This window comes from Phasianus colchicus, chromosome 8 (genome assembly GCF_987193195.1).
Source record: "Phasianus colchicus chromosome 8, bPhaCol1.hap1.1, whole genome shotgun sequence".
NCBI classification, from domain to species: Eukaryota; Metazoa; Chordata; class Aves; order Galliformes; family Phasianidae; genus Phasianus; species Phasianus colchicus.
This window is the reverse complement of record NC_143443.1, coordinates 14171633-14197515: the sequence shown is the minus strand read 5'-3', so window position 1 is coordinate 14197515 and position 25883 is coordinate 14171633. Positions and strand designations below refer to the sequence as shown.

At 36.1% G+C, this 25883-nt stretch overlaps 1 protein-coding gene across 8 annotated transcripts in view; it reads right to left on the bottom strand.

Moving 5' to 3' along the window:
- Positions 1 to 12204: 12204 nt before the first annotated feature.
- KCNMA1 (potassium calcium-activated channel subfamily M alpha 1) overlaps positions 12205 to 25883 on the bottom strand; it is a 446296-nt gene continuing 432617 nt past the window's right edge. Inside the window, exons 27-31 of one of the 8 annotated variants that reach the window (XM_090144990.1) lie at positions 23204 to 23398; positions 21578 to 21696; positions 19970 to 20194; positions 17847 to 17875; positions 12205 to 12554 (exon numbers count right to left, since the gene is read on the bottom strand). In XM_090144990.1, coding sequence (XP_090001116.1) covers positions 12400 to 12554; positions 17847 to 17875; positions 19970 to 20194; positions 21578 to 21696; positions 23204 to 23398 — 723 coding nt within the window. In that variant the 3' untranslated portion in view covers positions 12205 to 12399. The remainder of the gene's footprint in view (positions 12555 to 17846; positions 17876 to 19969; positions 20195 to 21577; positions 21697 to 23203; positions 23399 to 25883) is intronic. The other 7 variants (XM_090144991.1, XM_090144985.1, XM_090144986.1 and 4 more) reach the window with 7 other exon arrangements.

The window sequence follows — 25883 nt, the reverse complement described above, 5'->3', positions numbered from 1 at the left end:
TTATGGTTACGCATTATAGGAGGTAAAAGCAAGAATGTATTGCTGATAGAATAGCTCTCTGATTTCCCTACAAAATGCCCTGCAGGCATTCTAGCATCCAGTAGGAGGGCTATTTTTTGAAAGTCCAGCTACAACAAATTGAATCAAATTACTGTAAAAAAAGTTTCAGTGCTTGGCACTACAATCTTCCCTGCAAATTCTTTGGACAGATTTTAAGCCCAAGAAAGCATCTGCAAAATGTACAGTGATGAATTGATATATCCTTGCAGAAACTGATCCAACGCTGCAAGGAAACAATGAATGCTGAAGCAATTAGTGAATATAAAAGGATTTCTTTGTCATGCTTACCATCCATAGAAATGTCTGAGTTACTTAGCTACCAAAAATCTCTACCTAGCTTCAAATTCCCTCTTATATTAAACCTTCTTAGCCATCATTATCTCCACACTTAAGTATCTCTTTTCCTTCACCTCCCAGGCTCATGTTCAGTCCACGTGTTTTGTAATAATTTGATCTGATTTTCTAAAATGCTGTTTCTCAGAACATCATTCAAAAGTGTGAGGCTAGGTAGCCTAACCTTATGACTTTCTGGGTTTCTCTGAGTTTTTCACCATTTTTCACACTCTTTATTTCTCCTTTGCAAATACAATGAAAGACTGGAAGATTATATTAACCTATTAAAATAGTGCAGAAGCACTGAACATCTTGCATTATGAAAATACAGAACAGAGATGGCTGATCATGGGTGGTGTGGAATTGGAAATTAATTTTAGAGCACACTTCAATAAGTGTATCTTAAGGAAAAGTTATCTTTGAAACAATCTCTTAGCAGGAAATGTTATGTATTTCCTTTCTTATCTTTAGCTGATAGTACAAAGTTATCTTTAAAGTAAAGAACCAGTACTGTTTCCATCAATTTCAGACATTGAAGTACCATGATCCTGGCTTTTAAGAAATATTTGCATACAAGCTGTATTCTGGGAGGGAGGGAGAGGAGAGGATGCATAACTCAGCCTCCACACACGGATTATGCATTCTACATTTAAAGACTTCGATCTATGCTTAAACTAACACTTATTGGTTTGTTTTTCACTGTACCATGAGGTAATGCATTTCAAAATATATATTGTGTCTAATGTTTACAAGTAGTTAAAAGTGTGCTGGATAACATTTGAATGAATACAATGAGAAAAAAAAATGTTTACAGTTCCTCAATAGTAAGAAATTTCAAGTGCAGAAGGTTATTTTACAAATCTTTACTGTGATTTGATTTGCAGTCCTCTGTGGAGAGTCTAAGATGACAAAAAAATGTTAGAAATAAGAGTTTCTTCTTCCAAGCAGGAAGAGAAAGTGGGAACTGAATAAAGTCATAAAAAGTGCTCTGGAGTCTTCATCTCTCTCCAATACATCCACTGGGACACTCTGAACTCACTCTCCCACTGATCATAAGATCTTTTGACAGAGACGGAGAGTGTCTGGTTACAGGACACTAGTGTCTAGTTGCTGGAAATAAATGAGAAAGTAGAAACAGGCAAACTGCACCCAAAGGTAGATGAAAATTTTGGCATAATGGATGTTCCAAAAAGAAGTTATAATAATATATATATATTTAGGCCCTTTAATGGGTGGGAGCTGAGAAAGGTGAGAAGGGGTGTTTTTAAAGAGGTTGATCATGTATTAGAGCCAGAAATAATTCTCAGGAACTGGCTTAGCTGCAGCAACAATACATACTTTAAATCCTCAAGGATATATAATTAAAGTCTTTTCTAATGTATCCATGACTGCATAAAATCCTTGCTGATGAAATCTGCCTATGTTATTTCCAATTGTGTTATGTTTGGATATCATTTGATATCATTTAGTTGTTTTTTCCATCCTCCCCCATCCTCTCTCCCTCTCTCCCATTTTCTTTCATAGTCAGAGGTTATTAAATACATAATGCCTCTTTGAAAGGTCTTCCAAAACCTTTCAAACTTACTTGCTATGTGAAAGATAACATGAAACCATTACATGATACAAATAAGTTCTGAATACTAATTCAGAATAATGGACTCCATGAATCCTTAGAAAGGCCAGTGTAAGGCGGCACAGTTACATTTGAAAAATAAGCAGTGGTGCCAGGTCTGGAGTCCCTTTCTAGAAGAAAGAGAGACAGCTAAGTGACAGAGGATAGACAGGAAAATATTACCTTATAGATTAGTTTTTCCTCTTGATCCTGTGGGGACAGTAACAGCTTTTAACCCCTCATCAGTCACCATTCTTTCAGAGGATGAGGAGGGAAGCAGGAAAAGAGAAGAACTAGGATAAAAACATGAGTACACTAATCCTTTCTTCTGGTACACTGTAGAGATTCTCTCACTTGATTTCACTGGCTCATATTTGTAACTCATCTATATCTCTGTAGGATGCAATTACATGGTAAGTTCTCTCTCCAGTAACAAATCCAATCTAAGAAGTTACAGGTCCCAGCTGTGCAGCCTCTGCAGATTTCTACACTAGAGAGCTAGCGGAGTAAGGCAACCAGTAGGCCCAGCAAATGGACCTGAGTGAGAATCCATATACTGTTGATTTGGGCTCGAAGTTTCCCTCCACCCATGCCATGCCCCAAGCAAGGTTCACAAGCACATCCTAGCTTGCTTAGCTCAGCTCTAGGGATGGCCAGGGGTAACATATCTCTTCCAGTGTAGGACAACAGAAGTCCCACTGACTAAAAGCAGCAGGATTGACTTGTGCCCTTTGTCTATCTTGATCACAGTTTTGAGGCAATTACACGTTAAGCTTTCTGAGGCTATTCAGATGCTTTGTTGCATATACACATACAAAAGAATAAGCTCACTTCTCTCTTCCTCTTTTTTTCCCCACCTGCTTTTTGTTTATCTGTTTTTAGAGCAGCTTCATATTCCTGTTTGGACTAGGCTCACCTTGCAGCAAAATACTGTGGCACAGGCAGTCAATCCTCAAGTCTCAAATCATCTGAGCTCCTCACATTTATCAGTCACCCTGCTTCAGGCTCCTCAGATCCATCGTTTGTTATAGGTGTGGGATCTGGGGTAGGCTCTGCATTTCAACAAGATAGCTGCATGCCAAAATAGGTACCACCATTGGTTTGTACCGCTAGCTAGGTGGCAGAACTTATGCTGTTACAGTGAAGTTCCCTCCAGCTTTTTTTTTTTTCCTAAGGGGAAAAAAATTAGCCAAGTTACAGGTATGGTAAGCAGCTGTTTATTTGAAAGCTACATCCATGTATATGTAAAAACTTCTTGATATAAAAAGCTCACTCCTATGAGTCCTAGAGTGTAAAAAAAAAAGCTTGCTCCAATGAGCCCTACAGTATAGGTCCTCATGATGAGGCTTAACTTTTAACTAGGAGGGAACATGCTGTTTCCTGATGATGCAGACTATAGTCTACAGTGCAGTGGGATTACCAGCTTATAGTAAAATGTTTTATATTATTATTTTTATGTTCTCTGCCTCCAGAAGTTGTAATGACTTTATGTTTAGAGCTCAAGGCTACAGGATTAGCTGATTGATTTATGAATTAGTATATTTTTCAAAGAAGTTAAGAACTACATAGCTTATTTAGGCCATATTAATTCATACTGATTAGAAACAGTCCAATGCCAAACTGTCTGACATACAGCTATTCCTGTGATAGACTCGTACAAAGAATCAGATGATACATAGCTTTTCCTAATCAAGAACATCCCACCGCCAGCAAGCAATACTGCAATGGAATGATGTTACAGCATTTATACCTGTAGCTGTAAGGGATGTAATCCTGGCACATGTGCTGCCCACACCTGTTCCATTGTCACTGTCTGGTGGTAAGATTTGCTTTTTTATTTTTTTTTTAAATGTTAACTGTGACTAAGGCTTCTAGTGCTCAGGGAGAGAGTGATCAGTGTTAGCCATCATTATTGTTTTTAACCTTTATCATATAAGATCAGGGAAGGGAGCACAGTTGGTCTACCAAACAATAATATTGGTAGATTTCTGAAAGAACGGCATCATGTCACAAAATTTTCATCACTGCTCCTGTCATTAAATGAATCTTGTTTCACTGTTGCTGTCAAAACTGGTGAGCTTGCACAGATAACAACAGGGACTGCTGGAAGGTGCAACAGCTATTATTTGCCTAAAGACTCACTTAATAGGATCTCTGATCACTGTACTTAGAAATAGGCCTGAACATCCTCTACCTTTGAAGAAAGATGGTGAAAAAGGTGAGACTGTGGTGAGGAACAACAGGAAAACAAACAAACAAACAAACAAACAGCTTTTTATTTGTTTGCTTTGTTTCCTATTCCTGTAAGAAAATTGTAGCAACTTTTTTAACTCCCCTTCGAGCTATGAAGCAGTAATTTCATTCATGTTCCTCAGTCCTAAAATCTAGCTGTTGGTCAGAGCTGTTATTTATGTCCCACACTTCTGAGACATAAAATAACCCACAAAAACACCAACCAGCAAACAAACAAGGAAACAAAATCAAGCTTATCTAGAAAGAAAGAAAGAAAGAAAGAAAGAAAGAAAGAAAGAAAGAAAGAAAGAAAGAAAGAAAGAAAGAAAGAAAGAAAGAAAGAAAGAAAGAAAGAAAGAAAATGCAGCTTTATACCCTCTATATGTTCTAGACAATACACATTTTCTAATCTCAAAAATATGCCTTGATCATGCAAATCTCTACTTATGAAATGACTTCTTCATCTTGAATCATTTGTTTATCATTACGTACTAGAAAATGCAAATGTATCGTAGTTAAGGTATGTGAAAGCATAGCAGGCTTCCCTCGTAATCTGTAAAAGGTATCAGCAGCCTGCCCGGTCACTGAAGCCACGTGCTCATTAGGACTATGTCATTTTTGGGAGGAGCTGCAATATGTTTCTCAATTTAACCTTTGTATCAATGAGTAATAGAATTGTAGATACAACAAAACAGTTTTGTACCTTAGCTGTTCTTTGGTCAGCTTTGGTTCTCTATTTTTTCCCTCTGTATTTTGGTAGCAAACAAATCTATGATGAATTAAAAATGTGATGCTCCTGTACTGAAAATTAATGGCGTTGACTTTAACAAGGCTTCTTTGAATTACAGAATCTCAAACACATGTATATAATCTGATAGATCTCAAAGAGTCTGGCTTTTTTATAAAATAAAAGAACATACATCTGCATATACAGTTATACTTGCTTCCCCATCTGAAATAAAAGAAGTATAGTTAAAATTTGGCAAATAAATTTAATATATATCTATAATGCTATAATGTGTTGGAAAGTACAGCAACAATAGCTGAATGGCATAATCCTAGGCTACAGCAAATGAGAACAAGCCCAAATGCAGGAGCTATGGACACAGAAACAAAGGAAGAAAAACTTCTTACCTTTGGAAGGCCTTCAGTAGGCAGGGATCTCCAGCAAAATACCCTTACCCTCACTGTCAACTCTTCAATGAGGCCTGGAAGGGGTGGATCCTAGCTCTACCCCTTCTGGTCACTCAGGTGTGTTGCATGCACCTGAGCTCCCCTGAGTTGACCCTCCCTTCCCACCAGGTTCTCCATCACTTGTTTGGGCCATGACAGCATTTTCACTAAACTATTGACCATGAGAAATCAAAAAACTCTGTAGCAAAGTTATCAGTCCATCATAACCTGAGCTGTTGGAGCTGAAGTTGTTGAGAGATGCTGTGTTCAGCCTAAAAGCAGCTAAATTGTACCACATTGCAAAAGTGATTGCATAACTAATGCAAGGATGATATTTGTTACTACAGCAGAACTATTCACTTATAGCTCTCACAGATTCCTTAACAGCAGCTGATATTAATTATTTTTAGAAAAGGGCTGGTATTGGAGAGCAAGTAAGACAGTTTGGCAGCTGGGTCATTCTTAGTTCAAAGTATTAATAATACTGGGTTTGTGAACAAAGTACTACTGACTTGGTGATGCATATCACATTACTTTTCAGGTCACAATTTCAAAGAGGGAAAAAAAACACAGAGATATCTCCTTGTTTTAGAACACAAATACATAAATTTTAATCTGAGAAAAATACAAAATGAAACCATGTACAAGTTATGTACAAACCTTTTTTACAGGACAATATATTTATCACTGGATATTTATTACATATGACAAAGTCAGGTAGATCATTTCTGAGCACCAGCATTTGTTCTCTCTCATAACTCCATAATGACAAAAAGTAAAATGATGAAGTCATACTCCTTTTTCTTGATGAACTTCCTTGTAAATTGATAGCTGGTTCACAGAGTACTCCCCCCATGCCCACCCCCAAACTATAACTAAACAGATGCAGCATTAAAATATATTGTATGCGTAAGTTTGTGTATTTATTTTCTGAAAGAAGAAAAAGAATCAGCCTTGAATTCTGTGGAAATGCAAAAGTTATGGTTACATCAGCTATTTTTGACTGAGTTTAGATTATTTGCATTGGTTAAGCATGTATGTCCCAAGCAAAACCGTAGCAGAAGCAACATTTTTGAACTTCTGCTTGAGACAACTTCTGCTGACATTTTTGTGTTATTCCTTATAGCTATTGTCCAGTTAACAAAATGCTCATATGCCCAATTTTTAATATCTCGAAAAGATATTTTTCTATTATACGCACTCAACTGCCTATGTATCATGTTGTTTACTGTTTTGTTTTGTTTTGTTTTTTTAAGTTATAATGCTCTCCTCTAAAATACATTGATTGAAGCAGTAAGAAGCTTTCTTTTCACCTCAGTGAGGCTCTAATTAGATACAGCGTTACTCTTTTTAGATTCTTATGTTAGATATTACTGTTAATTAGATCCAAAGTGATAAAAATATGTATTTCCTTTCTCCCCCCAACTCATTTCTCCATCCCTTCTCATTTGACAGTTAACAGTAGTACACCATTAGATAAAGCAGAGACATTAGACCAGCAGTCCTATCTATTAATTTCAGTGGAACTTACTTGGTTATATAGACTACTGAACATCATAGGCTATATAGTTTCAATGTGGCCATATGTTCTATAGTAGAGAAGATCTATCTGTGCAGGATAGCTGCATTAGTTATATAAATGTAGCTTTGATAAATGCTGGGGTAGAATTGTCCACACTGTAGGCCCATGTAGGTTCCTAGGCAGTGGCCACAGCTGAACAACTCCATTCCTTTCTTCATTTCAAATGGGCTGTACCCACACCTACTAATATTGCTCAGTAGAAAAATTCTAGATTTTATGCCTTCTAACTGGATATTAAAAGACCTAGAAATGAAGCATGCATTTATAACAATTTTTAAAATTCTTGCTAAGCCTGGGATTGATAAAACAATTTCATAAAAAATAAAAAGTATGTTCAAATGCTGGGGAGAATGATGGTTCACATGGCAGAGAGAGGCGAACAAAAGAATGAATATCAAGATCTCTCCTTTCACCTGACATGGGTTGTGTTTTTTCTTTTTTTTTCATGTGTCTGACATTGTCACTGACAGATATTTCCAGGCCATTATAACTCAGGGAAAGGATTTCTTTTTTCACTTTGTCCAGCTCTTCCCATTTCACACACACAGTTGCTTTAAGCATATTTTAAACTTGAAATGAAAATTGGAACACAAATCCATTATTGATTCTGAAGAAATTCACAATGATAACACCCTTAAAAATGAAATCCACCACACCTCAACTTTGTTATTTCCTCATTTCAAACACATTGCTATTCAAGAGCCATTATGAACATGCTTCATGGTGAGAGCATGTGTTTACTCTGTTTTCAGAGTCCATGTGAGTAGGCTGTAAGAGGGAAGTTGTTTACAAGTTTATGAATTAAATGGTGAGTGAACAGATAGTGAAAACAGACATGCAGAATTACCTATTTTTTAAGTTATTGCTTTTATCATGCATTAGTTTATGCATCCAGTTATTGCAGTACTGGCTAGACACAGTTCACAGATGCACACACATACAAAACCCAACAAAAACAGTCCCTGTGAATGAGAACACGTTCTTACACTTTCCCTTCCTTTTCCTTCCCTATAAGGACTTCAAGAAATGAAAATACTCCTTTTACTCTGGCAAAAGAAAAACTACCTCACCAATAGCAGCTACCTCTCCTTACTATCCATCAAACTGTAAAAAAACTTTAAATGCTCTTGTTGCAGTATCTCATTGCGTATTACATACAAACTACATTTGCTCATTTCTGTGTTTGGCCAATTACAGTTGCACTTTTTTTCCCATGCATATTTTAGTGATTGTGTTGCTTCTTTTTTTTTTTTTTTTTTTTTTTAATAAGTGAAAAATGGGGGAAAAATGTACAGCCAGAGCTACTGCAGCAGCCTATAAACTGGTGAATGCTCGGAACCTTTTTTGAGAAATCTGTGGGGCTCAAGAAGGCTGAACAGGGGCTTCATCACCATTAATTTTATGGTATTCACCTTGAATAAGCAATGTTTCTTTTCTCATCAAACATAAACAGGGAATAGCTATATGAGCTAGGGATGCCTTGGGTTTCACTGACACACTCTCACTCCTTATCCCCATGCTCCTGTCTTTTGGACTAGCAGGGCTTGCAGAGTCTCTTTGTACCATAGACAGAATAATGATCTTGTCCATGTACTTGTAGTACATGACGATACCCTGGACAAAGAAGCTTGTACTTTGAGCCACATGATCAGAGCTGTTAAGTTGAAAAAACAAGAACTGCCAACACAGGGGTGACATTTTTGCAAAATCTTTGTAACATTCAAGGAAATGGTTGAATCATTTCTTCTATAATTGAATTCTCTACATTTTCTATAGGCATTTTATTTTTCTTTTTTTCAATAAATATATTGTATACCCATCACCTTACAAGCAACAGTAAAACAGACACATTGAGGCCTTTAACATCACATTTAAGCTCTGAACATCTTTTTTCCACATTCACGTTTGCTGTGCTTGGATGTTGGAGGATGTGCATGATGCTTCGCTCAAAGCTTTGGGGGCCGAATTAAAACAACAGACACTAGACAGAACCCTGTAGGCTTGCAGGCCATATGCAAGCAGGTAAGCATGTGCATACGTGAGGAGGGGCCAGCACTGTGCTGTCACTGCAACACCAGAGAACCAACCAACATACCAGATTGCCAACCAACATACAGCTTTTCTTTGCTCTAACCAGGCAAGACTGGTAGGTACAAGCTCTCCATACGCTAGCCCACAAATAACATATTTCCTTTCACTTTGTTTATGTCTTCACCTCACCTCTCCATAAAACATAATGCCATGCTTCTAATGATAGTTCTGGCAGGTATCAAAGGCTAGGACAAACCCCAAATTTGTGTGCATGTATCCATACTTGGATATATATGTCAACACATATATGTCAATACATATGCGAACACACACTCACATATGCACACAGAATCCAATACCTGATTTACGAAAAATTGTTTAGCCTGGATTGATCATGCATGCAACTAATGAGAAAGTTAAAATCCAATTTTTTCTCTTCTCATTTGACAGAAGGTAAGAAATATTTAAGAGGTTCAAAAATTTATTTATCAATCATCACGTTTCCTGTCACCTATCACTTAGGCCACTTTTCCAGCCACTTGCCTTGATGTAATATAATATTTCGAAGCATTGGTGCTGACCTTATTGTGGTGTTTAATGGCTCTAAGCAAAAGATTTCCACTGGGCTTCCTACTTACTCCTCCATCTAATTCCCAGAAACCAGTCCTGAGTCTCTGATCACCAAGAAAAGGAGAAAATAAAGATCAATGATTACTCTTAGGTTTTCCACAAATGGGAAGTGCAAAAAGCGTACTTATACCTGTGTTTCTCTGTTTCTTGCTCTTTGTTTATTGATCTGTCTTCCTACCTTTACACATAGAGTGATCAGACCTTGTCCTTTAGTTGTGTACAGATGGCAGCATGGCATTTTGATGTATGACAGTTAAACTGGACAGACGCACAAACCTTAGTGATGTAGGACTATTGTGTTTGATTCATTAGTGCATATTATAATTTGAGTACTCACTTCTGAAGGAAGGATATTCAGAAATGGCACCATCTATGATAATGTACACATACAATTAAACAGCAGTCTTCTAAAGAAGATAATTTGTATGCAGATGTGAAGCCAAACATAAATTTCAGAAATTCTCCTGTATGGAGGACCAGCTTTTTTCACTGTGGTTAGTATGGATGCAGTTCATAAATGAAAAAGGAGCACTGACTTCAAAGTAAAGGCTTAATGTGACCCAACACAGAAACTGGATGCAGATTATAGCATGTTAATAGCTCAAGTGGCAGAGATTGGAAGAACTCACCAGAATTGTCTTTTGTTTTGGGAATGTGAAATATGATAACCACAGTCTAAATCATTGTAACGAAAAATTGCTTAAATTGTTTTGTTTCTTTGCAGGAAAGTGAAATATCCTAAACAATCCAATTTTACATATACTGTATAATAATTCCTGTTGTTTTTGTTTAAATAACTACTCTACAAAATGTAACAACAAAGTAATCACAGTCCAAGATGTCACTCCAGAATAAAGCCTGTTAGGTGGTAGTGTGGCTATATTTGTACTGCAGCCAGTGGACAAACATTGAAGCTGAGATAGTTTAGCTTAAATGTTGGATTATATAGTGGATGTAATCATTTTCACAATAAATTAGTGTCATCTGCTTTTTATTTGTTTGATTCACTGATACTTCTCTAATGATAAAAATACTACGGTGTGTTTTATTGTGGTATTTCACAGTTCTGCAAAATTACAAAGCCTCAAGTTGACTTGCACAATGAAAATCTGCTTTTCCTGATAATTGGGTCCTAGGTTTTTATTTTAATCCTCAATAGCACAGTCTTTTCTTTTCTTTTTTTTTTTTTTTTCATTTTTTATTATTCACACAGTTGTGTCAGATGTTGCTAATCTGAGATATAGAGAGTTTATTTAATTACTGAATCATTTAGAACATCAAATGCTTGGGTGAATAGATACTGCAGCACAGATATGAAACATCACATCTTTGTCTGATGGCTATTAAAGCTTGTTGGCAACTTTGTGAAACTGCTGACACAAAAGGCACCTGTCAAAGGCCTTTTGTAAGTTAACATTATAGATACATTCATTACTTTTACTTTGATTTGGTTATTTCTGTACTCTTGTATCTGGTATCCCAGTAAAGTAAAATCAAAGAAAGAAATAAAGGAGGGGAAAAAATGTTAAAATATGATGTTGCTTGGTACAGGAGTCAACTGATAACATTATGTTGAGAGGTTGTGAAACTGAAGCTAAGCCAGATGTTTCTATTCTGACCTGAACTCATCGAAGGAACCTTAGTGTGCCTCCCAATGAGGTGTGTGCTATCACCAAAGGTCTGGAGATAAAGCTCACAGCTGATCAGGAGGCATTTGAGTCAGATAAGCAAGACAGATATGGAACCATCAGCACTTCTGAAGTAAGAAAACAACAAAATATGATCGATGAGAAGGCGTATGACTTATGAGTTAATGCGCTGTTTATGCACCCTGCCTTACAGCACTGTAATAGGTGGCAAAAGAAGAGGAACTGCCTGGAATTACCAGCAGCTGATGGCCGACAAGCGGCACAGAATTGTCACGTTTGCCATTTATAACAAGTGCTGCCTGGGAGCACCTTGCCATGTCCCTGGCTCAGGGTGGTGTTTGCTATGCTTAGTGTCACAGAGGACGCAAGCCTTCTGCAGGGATTGCTCAGTGTGGGATGGCTGGACCTGACCATGGCCATGAAGTTGACTATGTAATAAAACAAAGGACATCTCAACAGAATGTTACACATACAAAAATATGACTTTCAACTTTGAAAATAAATAAGTTCAGTTTATTAAGAGCTGGTGTCAATGCTGAACAAAATACACATCCTCCAGAAAAGAAACATGTAGGTGAACTATTTTTTTTCTGGTTTTTTTTTTTTTTTTTGATTTACTAAAATACAAGTTGGACCTTTATTTATTTATTTTTAAATGTATCTTTTGTCTCCCTTAATTAAATGTCTTTATTACTGTGACCATCATTCTCCATTAAGCCAAAGACTGAGGTGTGGTTGTTTTTGTATTATTTCTTAGGAGTCTGGCCACATATGCAGATTTTTTTAAGGGAAAATACTTGACAATGAAAAAAAAAGAAAAAGAAAAAATATATTTTTTCTAATAAATAAAAATAATTTAAAATGCTAGAGGCTATACATGACTAGTTCTGATTATGTTCATTTATAAATGAAATAGTTTCCAAAATATGTGGAAGCAATATTAAAGGCAGACAAACAAAGATCTGTCTACTTTATTTTTCCATTACACTTGCCCTTCGTAACTTCTCCATCAGTGGTTCAGCATGTAAGAGGAATAAATGTCACATCACCATTCATGAAGTTTGTCAGGCTTTAAAAAAATAGTTCTGGCCTCCAAGTCAACATTCATCTTCAACTTCTCTGATTGGTGGTATCAAGCTGCTTGTAGATTTGTATTGATTGATCTGATTGGCCATGTGGGTGCTCATGGGCTTGATTTGAATGTTTCTGGGATAGGCATTATCCGGCTCATCTGTAAACCATTTCTTTTCTGCTAAGAAGCAAAATGGGTAGAGACAGAATAAGGAGGGAAAATAAGAATTTTAATTAGTGAAGCACGCAGAAGCAAAAACACCAAAAAAAGAAGGGGGTAGCAGTCAGTAAAGTTTATAGAGAAAAAGCAATTAATAGAAAGTGACTTTGACTAATTAATAGCGATACAGTGCATTAGATTAATACCTCTGAAAATACTCTTTATGGATGGAGCATGACACATTTGCACATTTGATAGAAGTTAAACAAAACTGGCAGTTTGCTTGTTGTGAGAGTTCTTTTTGTTTTCATGCTCAAGTGAATGCCCTCTGATTCATTTATTGAAAAAAACATGGTACAAATAAAAGGCTAAACTGAGAAGCCAGGGAGAGCAAGTGGGGTAAGGGTTGTGCAGAAGAGAGCGTGTGAGTCCTATACAGAGAAGTACCCCAAAAGTTCGGGGGCTACTCTGTCCTGTTTCAGCCTGGAGATGATCACTCTCATGCAGAGGAAGACCTGGAGAACGTCCCACAGGCCCTGGTGCCAGAGGACATGGCATGGGTGTGACATGGTTACTGAGCAGCCCGGCTGTGGGTTTTTGCCCTGTAGGGGATGATGCAACCTACCTGGTGCTGCAGCTGGTAAGGACTCAATCCTGCACAGATTGGTTGTGATACATGACAGCAAGGCATGGGAAGCAAAGATTTACTAAAATATTAGTGGGGCCACCAGCCCTTTGGTATGTTCAGGCAGAGCCTGTTTCCATCATCATGGGAAGAATTTTATGGCACTGCTCTGGGGTAGGCTGCGAGGCAGGAGAGATGATAACATTGCAGTCACTCCCTCACTGCATAGGATTACAGCCGCTGTTCTGCATTGCTCATAATGCAGGTATGTACAAAAGCTTGACAAAATTCACAGAACAAACAAAAAAAAGGATTTCCTTAAGCCAGCTCTAACACTGGTGTCATTCCTTAATGGCACGTATGTAGCTTTGCAGGATACTTCTATTTGAGTACTTAAAGACCCCTTATTATCATGCAATTTACGGTCATCAGGTGCTTGTTCTTTGTTACATTGTGAGCAGGCTTTCCCTTCACCCATCTCTCTTTCTCTCCTTATCCAGTTTCCAGAGGTGGGTGTGCAGAGCAATGAACTCAAATGGTGCTGGGAATAGGATTCTGCAGCTGTGGCATTTTCATTGTTATGTGCAGTGTTCAATGCATGCCACATCAGAGTGGCTGTGCTTACATTTATGCAATACTTCTCATCCCAGTGGGAAACTCAGAAGGCTTTGGCAGCTTCACTGTCTCACTACATAATACAAACTAGCACTTCAGCTTACCCCTGAAATGCTGCTATCTCAGGGCTCAAATCAGGGAAAGAGTGAGAGGGGTGCTCCTTTATTTAATAAATAAATAAATAAATAACTAAATCACCTCAGACCAAGCTCAGGAGGCAGAGCTTAGAACAGAAATTGGAAGAGCAGGAAGAAAACAACTATCCAGGCACAGATGTGTAAAAATAAGCAACTAGCTGTGAAGTTAGGGCTCTGAAGAAGTGGATTAATTTCCAGTCACTTTACTCAGTCACTTTTACCTGCTGTGGATTTTAAGCATCTATTTGCAATACTTCAACCCCAGCAACAAACCCCAAACTCAGGAAAGCTAATCCTTTATTTTTCCTGACATATTTGTTATCTGTGCTTATGCATTTATAATAATTTTTAAAAATTATACAAAGCAGTTGTATCATTAATTAATGGTAGATTACTGAAATAGAATGACTGCAATGGTTCTCCTGTAATTATTAAAAATATGGCTTTCATTTTTTGGAAATATCTTACTCATTTTGAAGAAAGGTAAATATTTTCCTACCTGCTTAAAGTTGCCCGAGTCTGAGCAATGTTTTCTTTCCCATGTCTCTCTCTCTCTTACCTATTATAATTAAGTTCCCTTTGATTTGAACAGATTGGACGATAGGAATTCATAATGTTACATCCTGCACACTGAAGCTAACTGATTAAGTGCTCTAAATTATTCTTCCTGACAGAATGATAAAGTTACAATCTGTTCAGAGATGATCTACAGCTTGCCAGACTCCTACTGCTTCTTTCTACATTCATTTATCTTTTTGTCAAGCAGTTTAAAAAAAAAAAAAAAAAAAAGCCTCAATTCCATAGATCTTTTAAAGTCATCAGAACATCTGAATTATTAATGAGACTTTAAGGGAATGGCTCCTGATGGGAGCTGGTTTAAGAAAGGTTGTAGGAAAAAAATCTAGGAATGTGTACACATCAAAATAATTTCAGCTCCATTTAAAAAACCATTTCGTTCAAGTGTGACACATGAACCATTATGCATTTGTGAAAACCAATTTTATGTGATCTACGATTAAACTAACCTTTCAGAGAGGTGTAAAGTGTGATGGTTATCATGTTTTAAAAGCCTTGCAAGATCACATAAACAATTTCAAACTAACAGTTTTCTAATGGTTTGTGTTTAAAATGATTTTGAGGCAAGTTAAGCACTGTGAACTTTTATCTCTAGCTTCTTTTATAACATACAGAACACAAACTTTCCTTACAAACAGAACTTGCTGCAAGTTCATGCAATCTCATAGCAAGAAGGGAAAGAACTGCACTGGTGCTAAGGATGAGCTGCAGCATGCTGCTCAGCAGCAAGTGAAAAGCACTTGCTTTGCTCCTGCTTTCTCTGGAACTGCAACACAAGATAATTATATGTTAATCTTTACAATAAAACTCATGTCGAGGTAGCCAATCTTTAGAAACTGTCACCATTAAGTCTCTTCATACCTTCACCCGGCAAGTAATAAATACAGAAGATAATTAGTAAATGCAGAAACCTGTAGATTATTTTCTTTGACTTCTTTTGCTGTTTAAGTTTCTTTTTGCGAGCGCTGAAACCTTAATCCAGGTATTACCATCTCCTGCATCAATGCTTAGACCCAGCTTTTCACTTCTCCTGTCCTTCTTCTACTGTCCAAATCGTCTTTAATCATGTAATGATGAAACTCCTGTGGAAGTCCATTACTCACTATACTTACCTTTGAAATGAGAGGAGTGACTTTCTCCATCTTTCTTTCTGATGTATTCTGCTCCCAGTTACTAAATACTCTTCTTGAATCTCTTACACACTTTTAAGTCTTTTTTGTTATGCTTACAGTGTTAGCACAGATCTTTACACATCTTAAAAAAAAACACTTTTTTCCTTAAAAGTCTAAACTTTTTTTTTTGTTTTTTAATCAAGATTTAGTTACTGATTTATCCACCAGAATGTGGGTAGTCCTCTGTTGTGTCCTGTCTGTTTCTCTCCTTTTTGGCACATGCATACTGACCCTAACCATAGGTTACAGTGAGAACAAGCCTAGTTTTCAATGGTTCTTTTTTGTTTGTTGGTTTGGGTTTTTTTGTTTGTTTGTTTGTTTGTTTGTTTTTTAATAAAAGCTCTTTAAGAGAGATACAAATCCTTCAACACTATTTGATGGATTTCCTTTTGACACCATCATTTGAGAGTTGTTGGAATATCTAAGTAACTTCAAAAGTATCACAAAGCAGAAAACAATTACCTTCCTCTCAGACATAGGCTTGTATTTGTTATGGGTTGTCAGCACCCAAATGGATTCATGGAGGTCTTAAGGGCTTCAAGCTTGCATCACAAAAAAATAAATAAGTACTAATAACTTATGTAAGACTTCCTTGAAGCATAAATCAATAATTAAAAATAAAACGATCAAAATACAGATTACTTCAGTACATCTATAACAATCTCACAGTTCTCTCAATATTTTTTTTTTTTTTGCCTGGTTCTTTAAAAATTCTGGCCTGAGTAACTACATCTGAATAAATGTCACTGTGAGACACCTGAATAGGGCAGAGGTGAAGAAAGTACCAGCTACAGATGACGCTAAATTTTACTGAGTCTGTATTCTCACCATAATCCCAGATTACCTTACAGTTGTTTAGAAAAGGATTCGTATTTTTTTATTTCGTGACAGCAGTTTCAAATGAGGCTGTCAGGGATGCATTTGGGTTGTCCCACAAGTAAGTCCCTTGTTCAAAACTAAGCCAAAAATTCTCCCATACAATTTCTTCCCGTATTAGAAAAACAAAATAAAAGTTTCTCCACCTATTTTAAAGTTCATGTTTCATATGAGGTAGGTAGGAAGTAATTTGCAGGAAAAGAGAAGGAAGAAATTATTCTTACTCCCCGTCAGGGCCTTTAGTTTGGTCCAAGGCAGCTAAAATTTTGGGACAAAAATACTATTCTGGACTTGTTGATTTTTCTGTTTTTAAAGTAGCAAAACAAATTCTGGTTTTGAGGATGGAAGATGTCTGACTCCACTTGTGGGAGCCCATGCTAAATATCTTGTAGGTGTGCCAGATCCTCTACATTTAATGACAAGCCTTCCAATTTCATCAGTATATCCATGTCAGAACATTTTCATCTCTTCGATAAACAACTGTCTGGTCTGTATGACTATATTTAATGTGAAAATTGCTCATGGAATAACTGAAAGTAAGAACAAATTCTGCAGACTTAAGATCAGAAGACAGAAGAAAATTAAATTTCAGAATGATCTGAAGAATTTAGATTTTCACCCAAGTTGTGACAATTTGTTTCTCTAATGTAGACTGTTAATATGTTTCCTATTTGAGCTGCACATTTACTATTTTTTTAATAAAATCATTATTATTTAGTAGGTGACAACTGGCTTCATACTAACACCCTTCCTTCCTCTACTAAATGGAAACCAGATAAAACATTAATGGGAATGCATTTTGGTGTCAAAGCCATTAACATTCTTCCAAAATGCATAACTAACTGCTCTCCACTATCTTCAGTCAATATTGCCAACATAAAAAGATGCTCATGAACATACACGAGGGATGGGAGAGAAAAGAGGGGAGAAAAGGAGCTGGAATGAGGAATGAGAAATTAATGTCTGCACCAGGATAGGCATCTTCATTGAGTGGGAACCTGGGTGTTTATAAGAGGACACGTGCAATTAGAAAGGCAAGCTGATGAGAGGATAAAAAATAAAACAGGGTTGAGCAACAGCAGCAGCAGCAACAGCAGCCAGTTTTACTTCTGGATTGGAGGGAAAGAAAAAAAAAAAGGCAAAAAAAAAAAAAAAAACCAAACAACAACCAAACAAAGAAACAAACAAACCAGTAACTGAATAAAGTTTTTAACTACTTTTTTGTTTAATTCCACAAGTTTTCACAAGGACAAAGTTATAGAAGGAAACCCACAGCAGTTGCTAGGTCATGCAGAACCATTAATTGTCATACCTTGGCCCATTCTATTCATCCTTGTTGCACTTTAGGAAAAGAAGTAAGCTATGTAAGTTTTACAATGCTTTTAAATTGTCATATTTCCTGTAGAGCACTTTAACTGGCACATCCTTGTAAAAATAAATATTCTCAGGGCAAAACACGGTAACTTTCTTTGCAAAAAGAAAAACATGAATTTGTCTTTATGATCAAAAGCAACTGTAATATATTGATTTGTAGGTGAGCAACCAAAATTTGCAACATATTTCACTGACAGGACTCACAGCTGCATTTGAATGCACACACACATATGTACTGTATTCCAATTGTTATGCTTAACACTGTGCAGTGGCTCTCTGCAGCCCACTTATATGGTTACAGGTTTTGTCAGTAAAAGTGCTTGGCTTCATTGTCAATTCACACAGCAAGCAAATCTTCAAAATTACCATGCTTGGGGAAGGGGAAGGTAAAAAACAACACTAACCATAAAAGCACCTTGTCTGGGTTGGCAGATGTGATGCTAATCACTCCCATATCCAAGTATTTTTTTTTTCTCTCTGCATGCTTTCTTGCTGGGTAGACAGTGAAGGTGGCACAAGTTTCCAGCCTTCCTACCCATCACCCAGGGAACTTCTTCACACAGTCTAGAATATTTCTAGATTTCAGAAGGATAGCATTTGAAATTTAAAAATAAGCCTCAAGTATCATTTTTGTGGCTCCTTAGGATAGATTTATTTCCTCTACTTTATGTAACTTCTTGCAACAAGCTCTGTTTGGCTGGGTGAGTCATTGATGAGAATACACAAGTGCCTAGAACACGATGCCTCAGTACAGTGTATGTTTCCAGCTCAGCTCTCTTGTTCTGCTCATTCATTAGCCATTTTGGCACAGCATCTCTTCTTCCCAAATAGGAAGGAAGCTCACAGATCTTAAAGGCACTCAGTTGTCCTCCCATGTATTCCTGCTTACCGTGTACTGGCACACCTGTTGAAAAGAACTGGCTAAAACATGGCTTGGGATTTCTGGAGGATCATTGTACATTAGGACTCTCATTGGAAGATTTATACCACCACTCTTTGAAAAGTTAAACTACCATCTGGGGAAAGGAATAAAGTCCGCCGGGAACTGATACTTAAGCATAGAAAAATGCTTGCTCTTTTCTGAACATTATTTATTCTGTACATAAGGTGACTAATTCACCTTTTAAAGACGTAAAAGTCCCAGCAAGGCAATTTTTAATGACTTACATCCAATATTTATGATACATATGGCTTTTTATCCCAAATGTCAAAAGTGAAAGAAAATATAGCTATTCAGTGGCAGTATAAATAGACAGAATAATAATTTAATATGCAATTAGACACTTTCTAAACTTAAATTAAACCATTGGAGTTTTACAACTCTATGCCCAGACAATGTCAATGTTACAGGGAAAAAACCACTAACTTGAAAATGCTAATATTTTAGAGAAAGTCTTCAAAGAAGCAGAAAAGTCCCTGATGTTGCTTTGGTATACAGCAGGTGCTTAACAATAATCTATACAAAGAGCACAAGCCCTATATAATTTAAGCTTAGCTAGTGAAAAAGCAGTAGGTGTGCTATTGTTTTTGTGGGTTTTTTTGGTTTTTTTTTTGTTTTGTTTTTGTTTTTGGCAATAGGTTAATTTCATAAGCTTCATATAAATGTAGCAACTCCTGTAAATACAGTTATAAAAACCTACTGCAAAATACATCAACAATTCTGCACTAAATGACTTTCTTTGTGTAAGTCTAACATCAAAAACAAGTGTTCATGTTAAATATAATCTATTTTCTGATATCTAGGTAACTGCAGTGAGTTATTTATGTTTTCAGTGTGCCTATTGGTTTTGCATTTTTTTCTCCCCTAGTATTATAAATAACTTTTGGTCCGTCTGCTTTGTTGCTGTTGTGCTTAAGGGTTTTATGGTGGTGAAATAAAAATGACAATCACATGCACACTGTCATACATATGCAAAATATGTGTACAAAAAGGGAGAGCTCCATGGGAAAACAGGGAACATTACTGTTGGAAACATTAATTGGGGAGAATGGGTGGTGAATGCAAGTTTCACACACAGTGGGAGCAGATACACATATCAAAGTCTATCTTCTTGCACATACTTCTGTTTTTCCCGGGAATCCCTGGTCTTGGTGCGGTTCGGTCGGTTTGCTGTTGATGGGATGGAGTGAACTGATGAGCTCTTCTTGCTGGAAGAATAGGAGGAATGGGAGGAATGAGAAAGACTGGCCCGGGACTGGCCAGCGTTGTGGTCGAACTGCATCAAACAGAAGATCAAGTCTGTCGGCACAAGCTCAAACTCATATGGTGGGTTTGTGATAACATAACTGCAAAGAAAGAGGGAAGAATGTTTAGATTTCAACCAAAATTTTCTTCTAGAGATGTTATCTCGTGAACATTTATAAAGATTTCTGTTTGTTGAATGTGTACGTGATTACAGTTCACATAATACCACATTTTTCTCAGTGCCATCTTATGTCAGATATCACTCTGAAAGTTTGCTTAGTGGAACAGACATGTTGAGTTAGCAGGATGTTCTCCAAGGAAGCCACATCATGATTTTTCTGAGAACACAGCATACAGCTTATCCTCCTTTCTCTAGCTGCTTTGGAATGCAGTGACTCTAGTAAACAGATTCACATACTGATACAAAAAACAATATACCTACCAGAAACAACACTTAGCTGGATTTTAAATGCAATTCTATTTAAGTATATACTTAAATATAATATAATAGTATCAACTGTTGCTTGTATTATCACTACACATAAAACGAGTTAGGAAAAATAAGTAAAGTTAATTCCTCTTTTCATTTCACCTTTGTGGTCAGTTTCATGACCTCAAAGGGCATTAACAAAAAAAAAATACAAGGATCCTATATTGATAAATATACATATACAGGCCTGAAATAAAAACTTTGTCAATCTCAGTGATCCCCCACCTGCAACCAAACCTCTTTCAAAGACAGGAGAGGCTTTTAGATCTTACTGCTAAAATCTTTCATGTGTTTAAATGCACTGTATGTGAATAAGGCAATAGGAACTTTCTTTATAAGAAAGGATTGAGTAAGAATTCTGAAGCACACAAGTTCTTTTCAAATTCAGTGCTGGTTTAACTGCTTCAGAGACTATAGTCACTTATTAATTCAACTAATAAACCCAAATAAAGCAAGTACAGAGTAAATCTAAACTGAAAATCATTTTTTCTAAACAGTTCATCAAAATTGTTATGGATGAAACCACTTCAGTGGGATGCAGTGTTGTTTATTGCTTATTGCTGTGTCTAGCCAATGCTTTTTGTAAAGAATGAAACAGTAATGGATGGCATATTTATGATAGTTCTGATGTGGGTTTATGTGCGTATTTCTAGTGGGTGCACATTTCAAGTAAGCTGCCAAATAGCCTTTGGGTTGCAAAGATTGAAATGTATCCATTCTGTTCAAAGTACTGAGTTCAGCCTCAGTTTTACCAAAGTTAAAATGCAGCCTATTAACAGAGGAATCTCCATTTATGGGAGGAAATGATGATTATATAAAACCTATGACTTCAATTCCCTAAAGTGTTACCACAAAGTACTCAAAGATCTAGCTCTTGCTGCCAAATTATATAAAAAAGGAGAAATCTGTTTTTTTAGATTTCTTACAGACATTAGGATATTCTCATCCAGAAGTATGAAGAACAGTGAGAGAGATGTTCTAAGATCACACTTACCGTTTAGTGCATTGGCTGGGAGTACTTAGATGAGCATCCCTTAATCGATAAATTCCAAAGCAAAGCATATTATATGTTTTCAGTGCTTTACAAAATAGATCTCCATAACAGCCTCCATCCTAGGAAAGAAAAATAAAATAAATAAAATAAAATAAAATAAAAAAGGGAAAAAAAAAAAAGGAAGAGAGAAAAAAAGAAAAAAAAAGAAAAAAGAAGCACTGTGTTGTTTTGTTTTGTTTTGTTTTTCTCTCTCTCTTTTCTCATTTAAAACCGTGGCAGAGAAGTGGGTTTTCAGTAGGAGTACCAAAATGACAATGTATAGACAGCCTGTTTGTGTCACAAATGAGAATCTTTCATCAAAGCAAATGAATAAACTAAATGTTTTACTTCAAATAAGTAATTATTTTTAGTGATCAATATTTTGGAGAGCCTAGGTCCATGCTAAGTTACTAAACTGGCAAAAGTTAATGATCTGTTTTAAGGTGGAAATGCAAATTTTGGTATTAAAGAATGCATAATTCTACAAATTACATTAATTGTAGTTTGAAAACTGTTAGTATTTGTGACCTTTTTAAGCAGGAGCCATATTGTCATTTTGACAAATAAAATCACTGAGAACAACTAAAACAAGGAATCTGAAGAGTTAAATAATTACATATATCCCACTTTAAAATAGTGATGGTAAGTATCCTATTTCTAAGCAGTATAAAATTATTGCCTTGAGTAGCAGAAGCATTAATTTATATTTGTATATCTAAAATATTGATTCTTAAGTAATGGTGAGTGTTCAATACATTCAGTGTTCATTGACACAATGCAGTTGAATATATGGCAAAGCAGCAGTTGAAGGACTGGTATTTTTCATTTTATTTGTGAAAATGTTATTCTGAGTGCCCATATGTTTTGATGAACTACTAATCTCAACTATGAATGGAGTTTTACAGGTATTGACAGGCTTTTTTACTTTCATCTGTGTGCTCTCATTGGCTTTAATTCTTAATCTGGTGTTTCTCAAGAAGAGTACAAGATTTGGCCCAGAAAACATTTTTAAATACTACTTTATCCAAGCATGCCATTTTTTTTAAGTGTTCTATTTTAAAATTTTATATTTCCTCTTATGATAGTTGAGTTAAAGTGTCAGAAAATTAGGATTTCACAAGTATTTTAGTCCATCCAGAAAAAAACAAAAACAAAAACAAACATTATAGTTTTGTTTGCCAGACAATAAGTGTATTAGAAGAACTTAAAGCTCTATGCAAAGACTAAAAAAACTCATCAAAACCCAATAAGGGTATAGACATTTTCATATATAGACTGGATTATTAGTAGGATGGTTATTTTCTCCAAGTCGGCTCATCCATATCTTTATGTGAGTAAGAAGAGCCATAGGACTTTTCACTCTGCTTAAAATACTCAGGAAAATAGACTAGCAAGTCATATAACATCTTAAAAAGAATAAGAGCAAACCTGACACCCCATGTATTAAAGTGTCAAGCCATCTAAAAGCTTTATTATTTGAAACTAAATAATAGAAATCATGCACTACAATAGATTTTTAATTCACTCTTACAGAAAGTAAATAGATTTCATACCAGCTTTGGTCCTACATGTGTCGCATGATCTTACCCCTAAGTCTGCAAATGGCCCATCGTACAAAGCCAACTGAGCAACTCGACACCTGTCCCTGTTTGCAAGTGTCTGGGGCGTGCTGTAACCTCCTCTCAAAGCATTTTCCTCGGCAATCAGTGCTTCCAGCTCTGGTGTGGCTCCTCCTGTTACCAATGTCCGTATCAGTGTGAGGATATTGTCATTGAAGTATGTCTGCAGAGATAAAAGAAAGCTCTTTAAGCAAACACCATTAAAGTCACAACTGAAGACATCCAAATTACAACTTTTCTGGGTTTCTGCTGTTTAAAGTTCTTGGCTGTCTCTTCAAATAATTTTATATAGAAAGTGAAAAGACAGCAGCCTCCAATTACTCTATTTTCTTCTATCCCATTAGGCTTCTATACTAGATCCTTCCTTTTAAACACCAATTCTGGTTGATTTTTATTAAAGTACAAAAATTTGAATGATTTATGTTTCCTATAATTGACGTTACTAGTGATGCAATGACTGCTCTCCTTCTCATTGCCTTCATGTCTAATAATGGGCTTTAGGACACGTAATTGTAAAATTCAGACCACATTTAAAGCTTACACAGGCTAGATTGCCTTTTTACTCTTGTCACCAATTCGTTGGGGAGCTGCCTTTGTGCTGCAAATGTCATTACTTATTACTGTGGCTGGACTCTAGCAGTCTAACTGAGGTATTGTACTAAACATCTTATTACGAGAGTTGACAGTGTTCAGACATAAGCATGTATCAATTAAACATCTTGAGTTCATTCCAGATAAATGTATGATGAGTTTGGGATCCTGGTGGTCCTTTTAAAAAACTCTAGGGTATAGGGTAAGTGTGGTTTATTAGGGAAGATTTACTCCACACTGACATTTTGCCAGCATCTGTAGCATTGCTGGTCTGTCAGGCAAACAATGAGCATTTTAAATATTAATTTAATGCCAGATGAATGACTTTCAAGTTCACTTAAAAGTATACTAGTATAGTTCAGAGATACACAGTTAAGTATCTGCAGTGCAACGTACTGGCAAAAAATAATGATCACCAGAAAAACAAGACACCATCATTTACAATAACACCAATGTCTGGGTTTTCAGAAGCTTTCCAAGTGTAGCATATGAAAAGAAAATGAGCTAGGTGTAGCATACATGGGATTCACATTATTAGATTTATGACTTTTGTTGATTTTAGGACTTGGACCAAATATAATCTGATGACATGAAAATGAACACTGCATTCTCAAACAATGCTTGTTGTGCAAAGATCTCAATAATACTTTTCATAGAAATTCATTGCTTTTCCCATATAATGCAACTGTTTGTAATACACAGTAAACTGAGGTACAGGTTGAAATGTTTTATTCTGAGATCAAAACACAGAACTGGCTCCCTATCCATGTTGCTTTGATATTCTTTCTTTGCATAATGAAACCTCAGTTTTATTGTTTACTTGAGCTGACAGACAAAACAGGAGAAAATGAATGCTATGTGGCAACATTTTTCAGTGTTACACTGAAATTTCATAACTTCAAGCATCTCTGCTTATTTAGATAGGCATATATGCCATTCACCTGTTGACAAAAATTAAAATGAGAGGAAAACACTATTATTATCATGCAAATCCTAAACCAAATATTTGCATCATATCAGCTCCCATATATTTTAAAATAAACTCAGTATGGCGGTACATGTTTTTAAATACAAAGTGTACTGTGATGGTAGTCTGATACTAGCAGGAGGAATTACTCTAAAACAACAGCTAATCTCAAACCAGCTCATACATGTGTGGATGAAATGTATAATAATTCAAGGGTAACACTAACTTTTCTTAACATAAAGTAAAATCATTGCGACTCCTTGCAAGAATTAAAGTCTGGAATGATTATATGATGCTTAATGGGAACTGCAGTGGTGACAGGTAAGACAATCAGGTATTATTGTTTATTCTTCAGTTAATTACTTGACTTCATGGACGTGAGAATCGGAGCTGCCTTCTTTTGGCAACTTGCTATACTTTTCCAGAAATAAGAAAATCTCAGAATCGACAGATCTGCATTAAGTTTGGTCTCTTTTCCTGGCCTTTGCCAGTGTATATTATTTACCAGGCAGAATTAAAATAATTAGCATAATTCCTGTAGTTAATCAGCAATGTTTCTTGACACCAACTTCATATATATAAAGACATATACTGACAGATCTAGAGGTTGGAGACATTGTATAATAGAAACTGGAAAAGACCTATCAATAAAAACATGCTTCTGCATATTCTATATGGCACTTAAATCATACATGTTCACAGAATTAATTTATTCAAAAATAATATTTTTAGTTTTACTGCTATTAATCAAGATGATATATGGAGAAAAACTAATACATGATTCCACAGGTAGACTTTTTTTCAAGTCTGGTTTATAAGCTCAGTACAATGTTCAGCTACTCTAAGAGTGAAAGTTGTTGATCTGTGTAAAATAACATTTTCATAGCTTGCTTACTTGCAGTGATTGGCAAAACATGCCAACGTTGAAGACATACTAAAGATTTTAATGCTCTTTAAGGAGATAGGTATAATTAGATCAAACTTTCCTGACCTCTACTTCATTCTCTCTTTATTCTGTAATGGAAATCACAGCTTATATAGCCAGAATCCAAGACTTAAACACATATAACCTTACATCATATGCATTTTG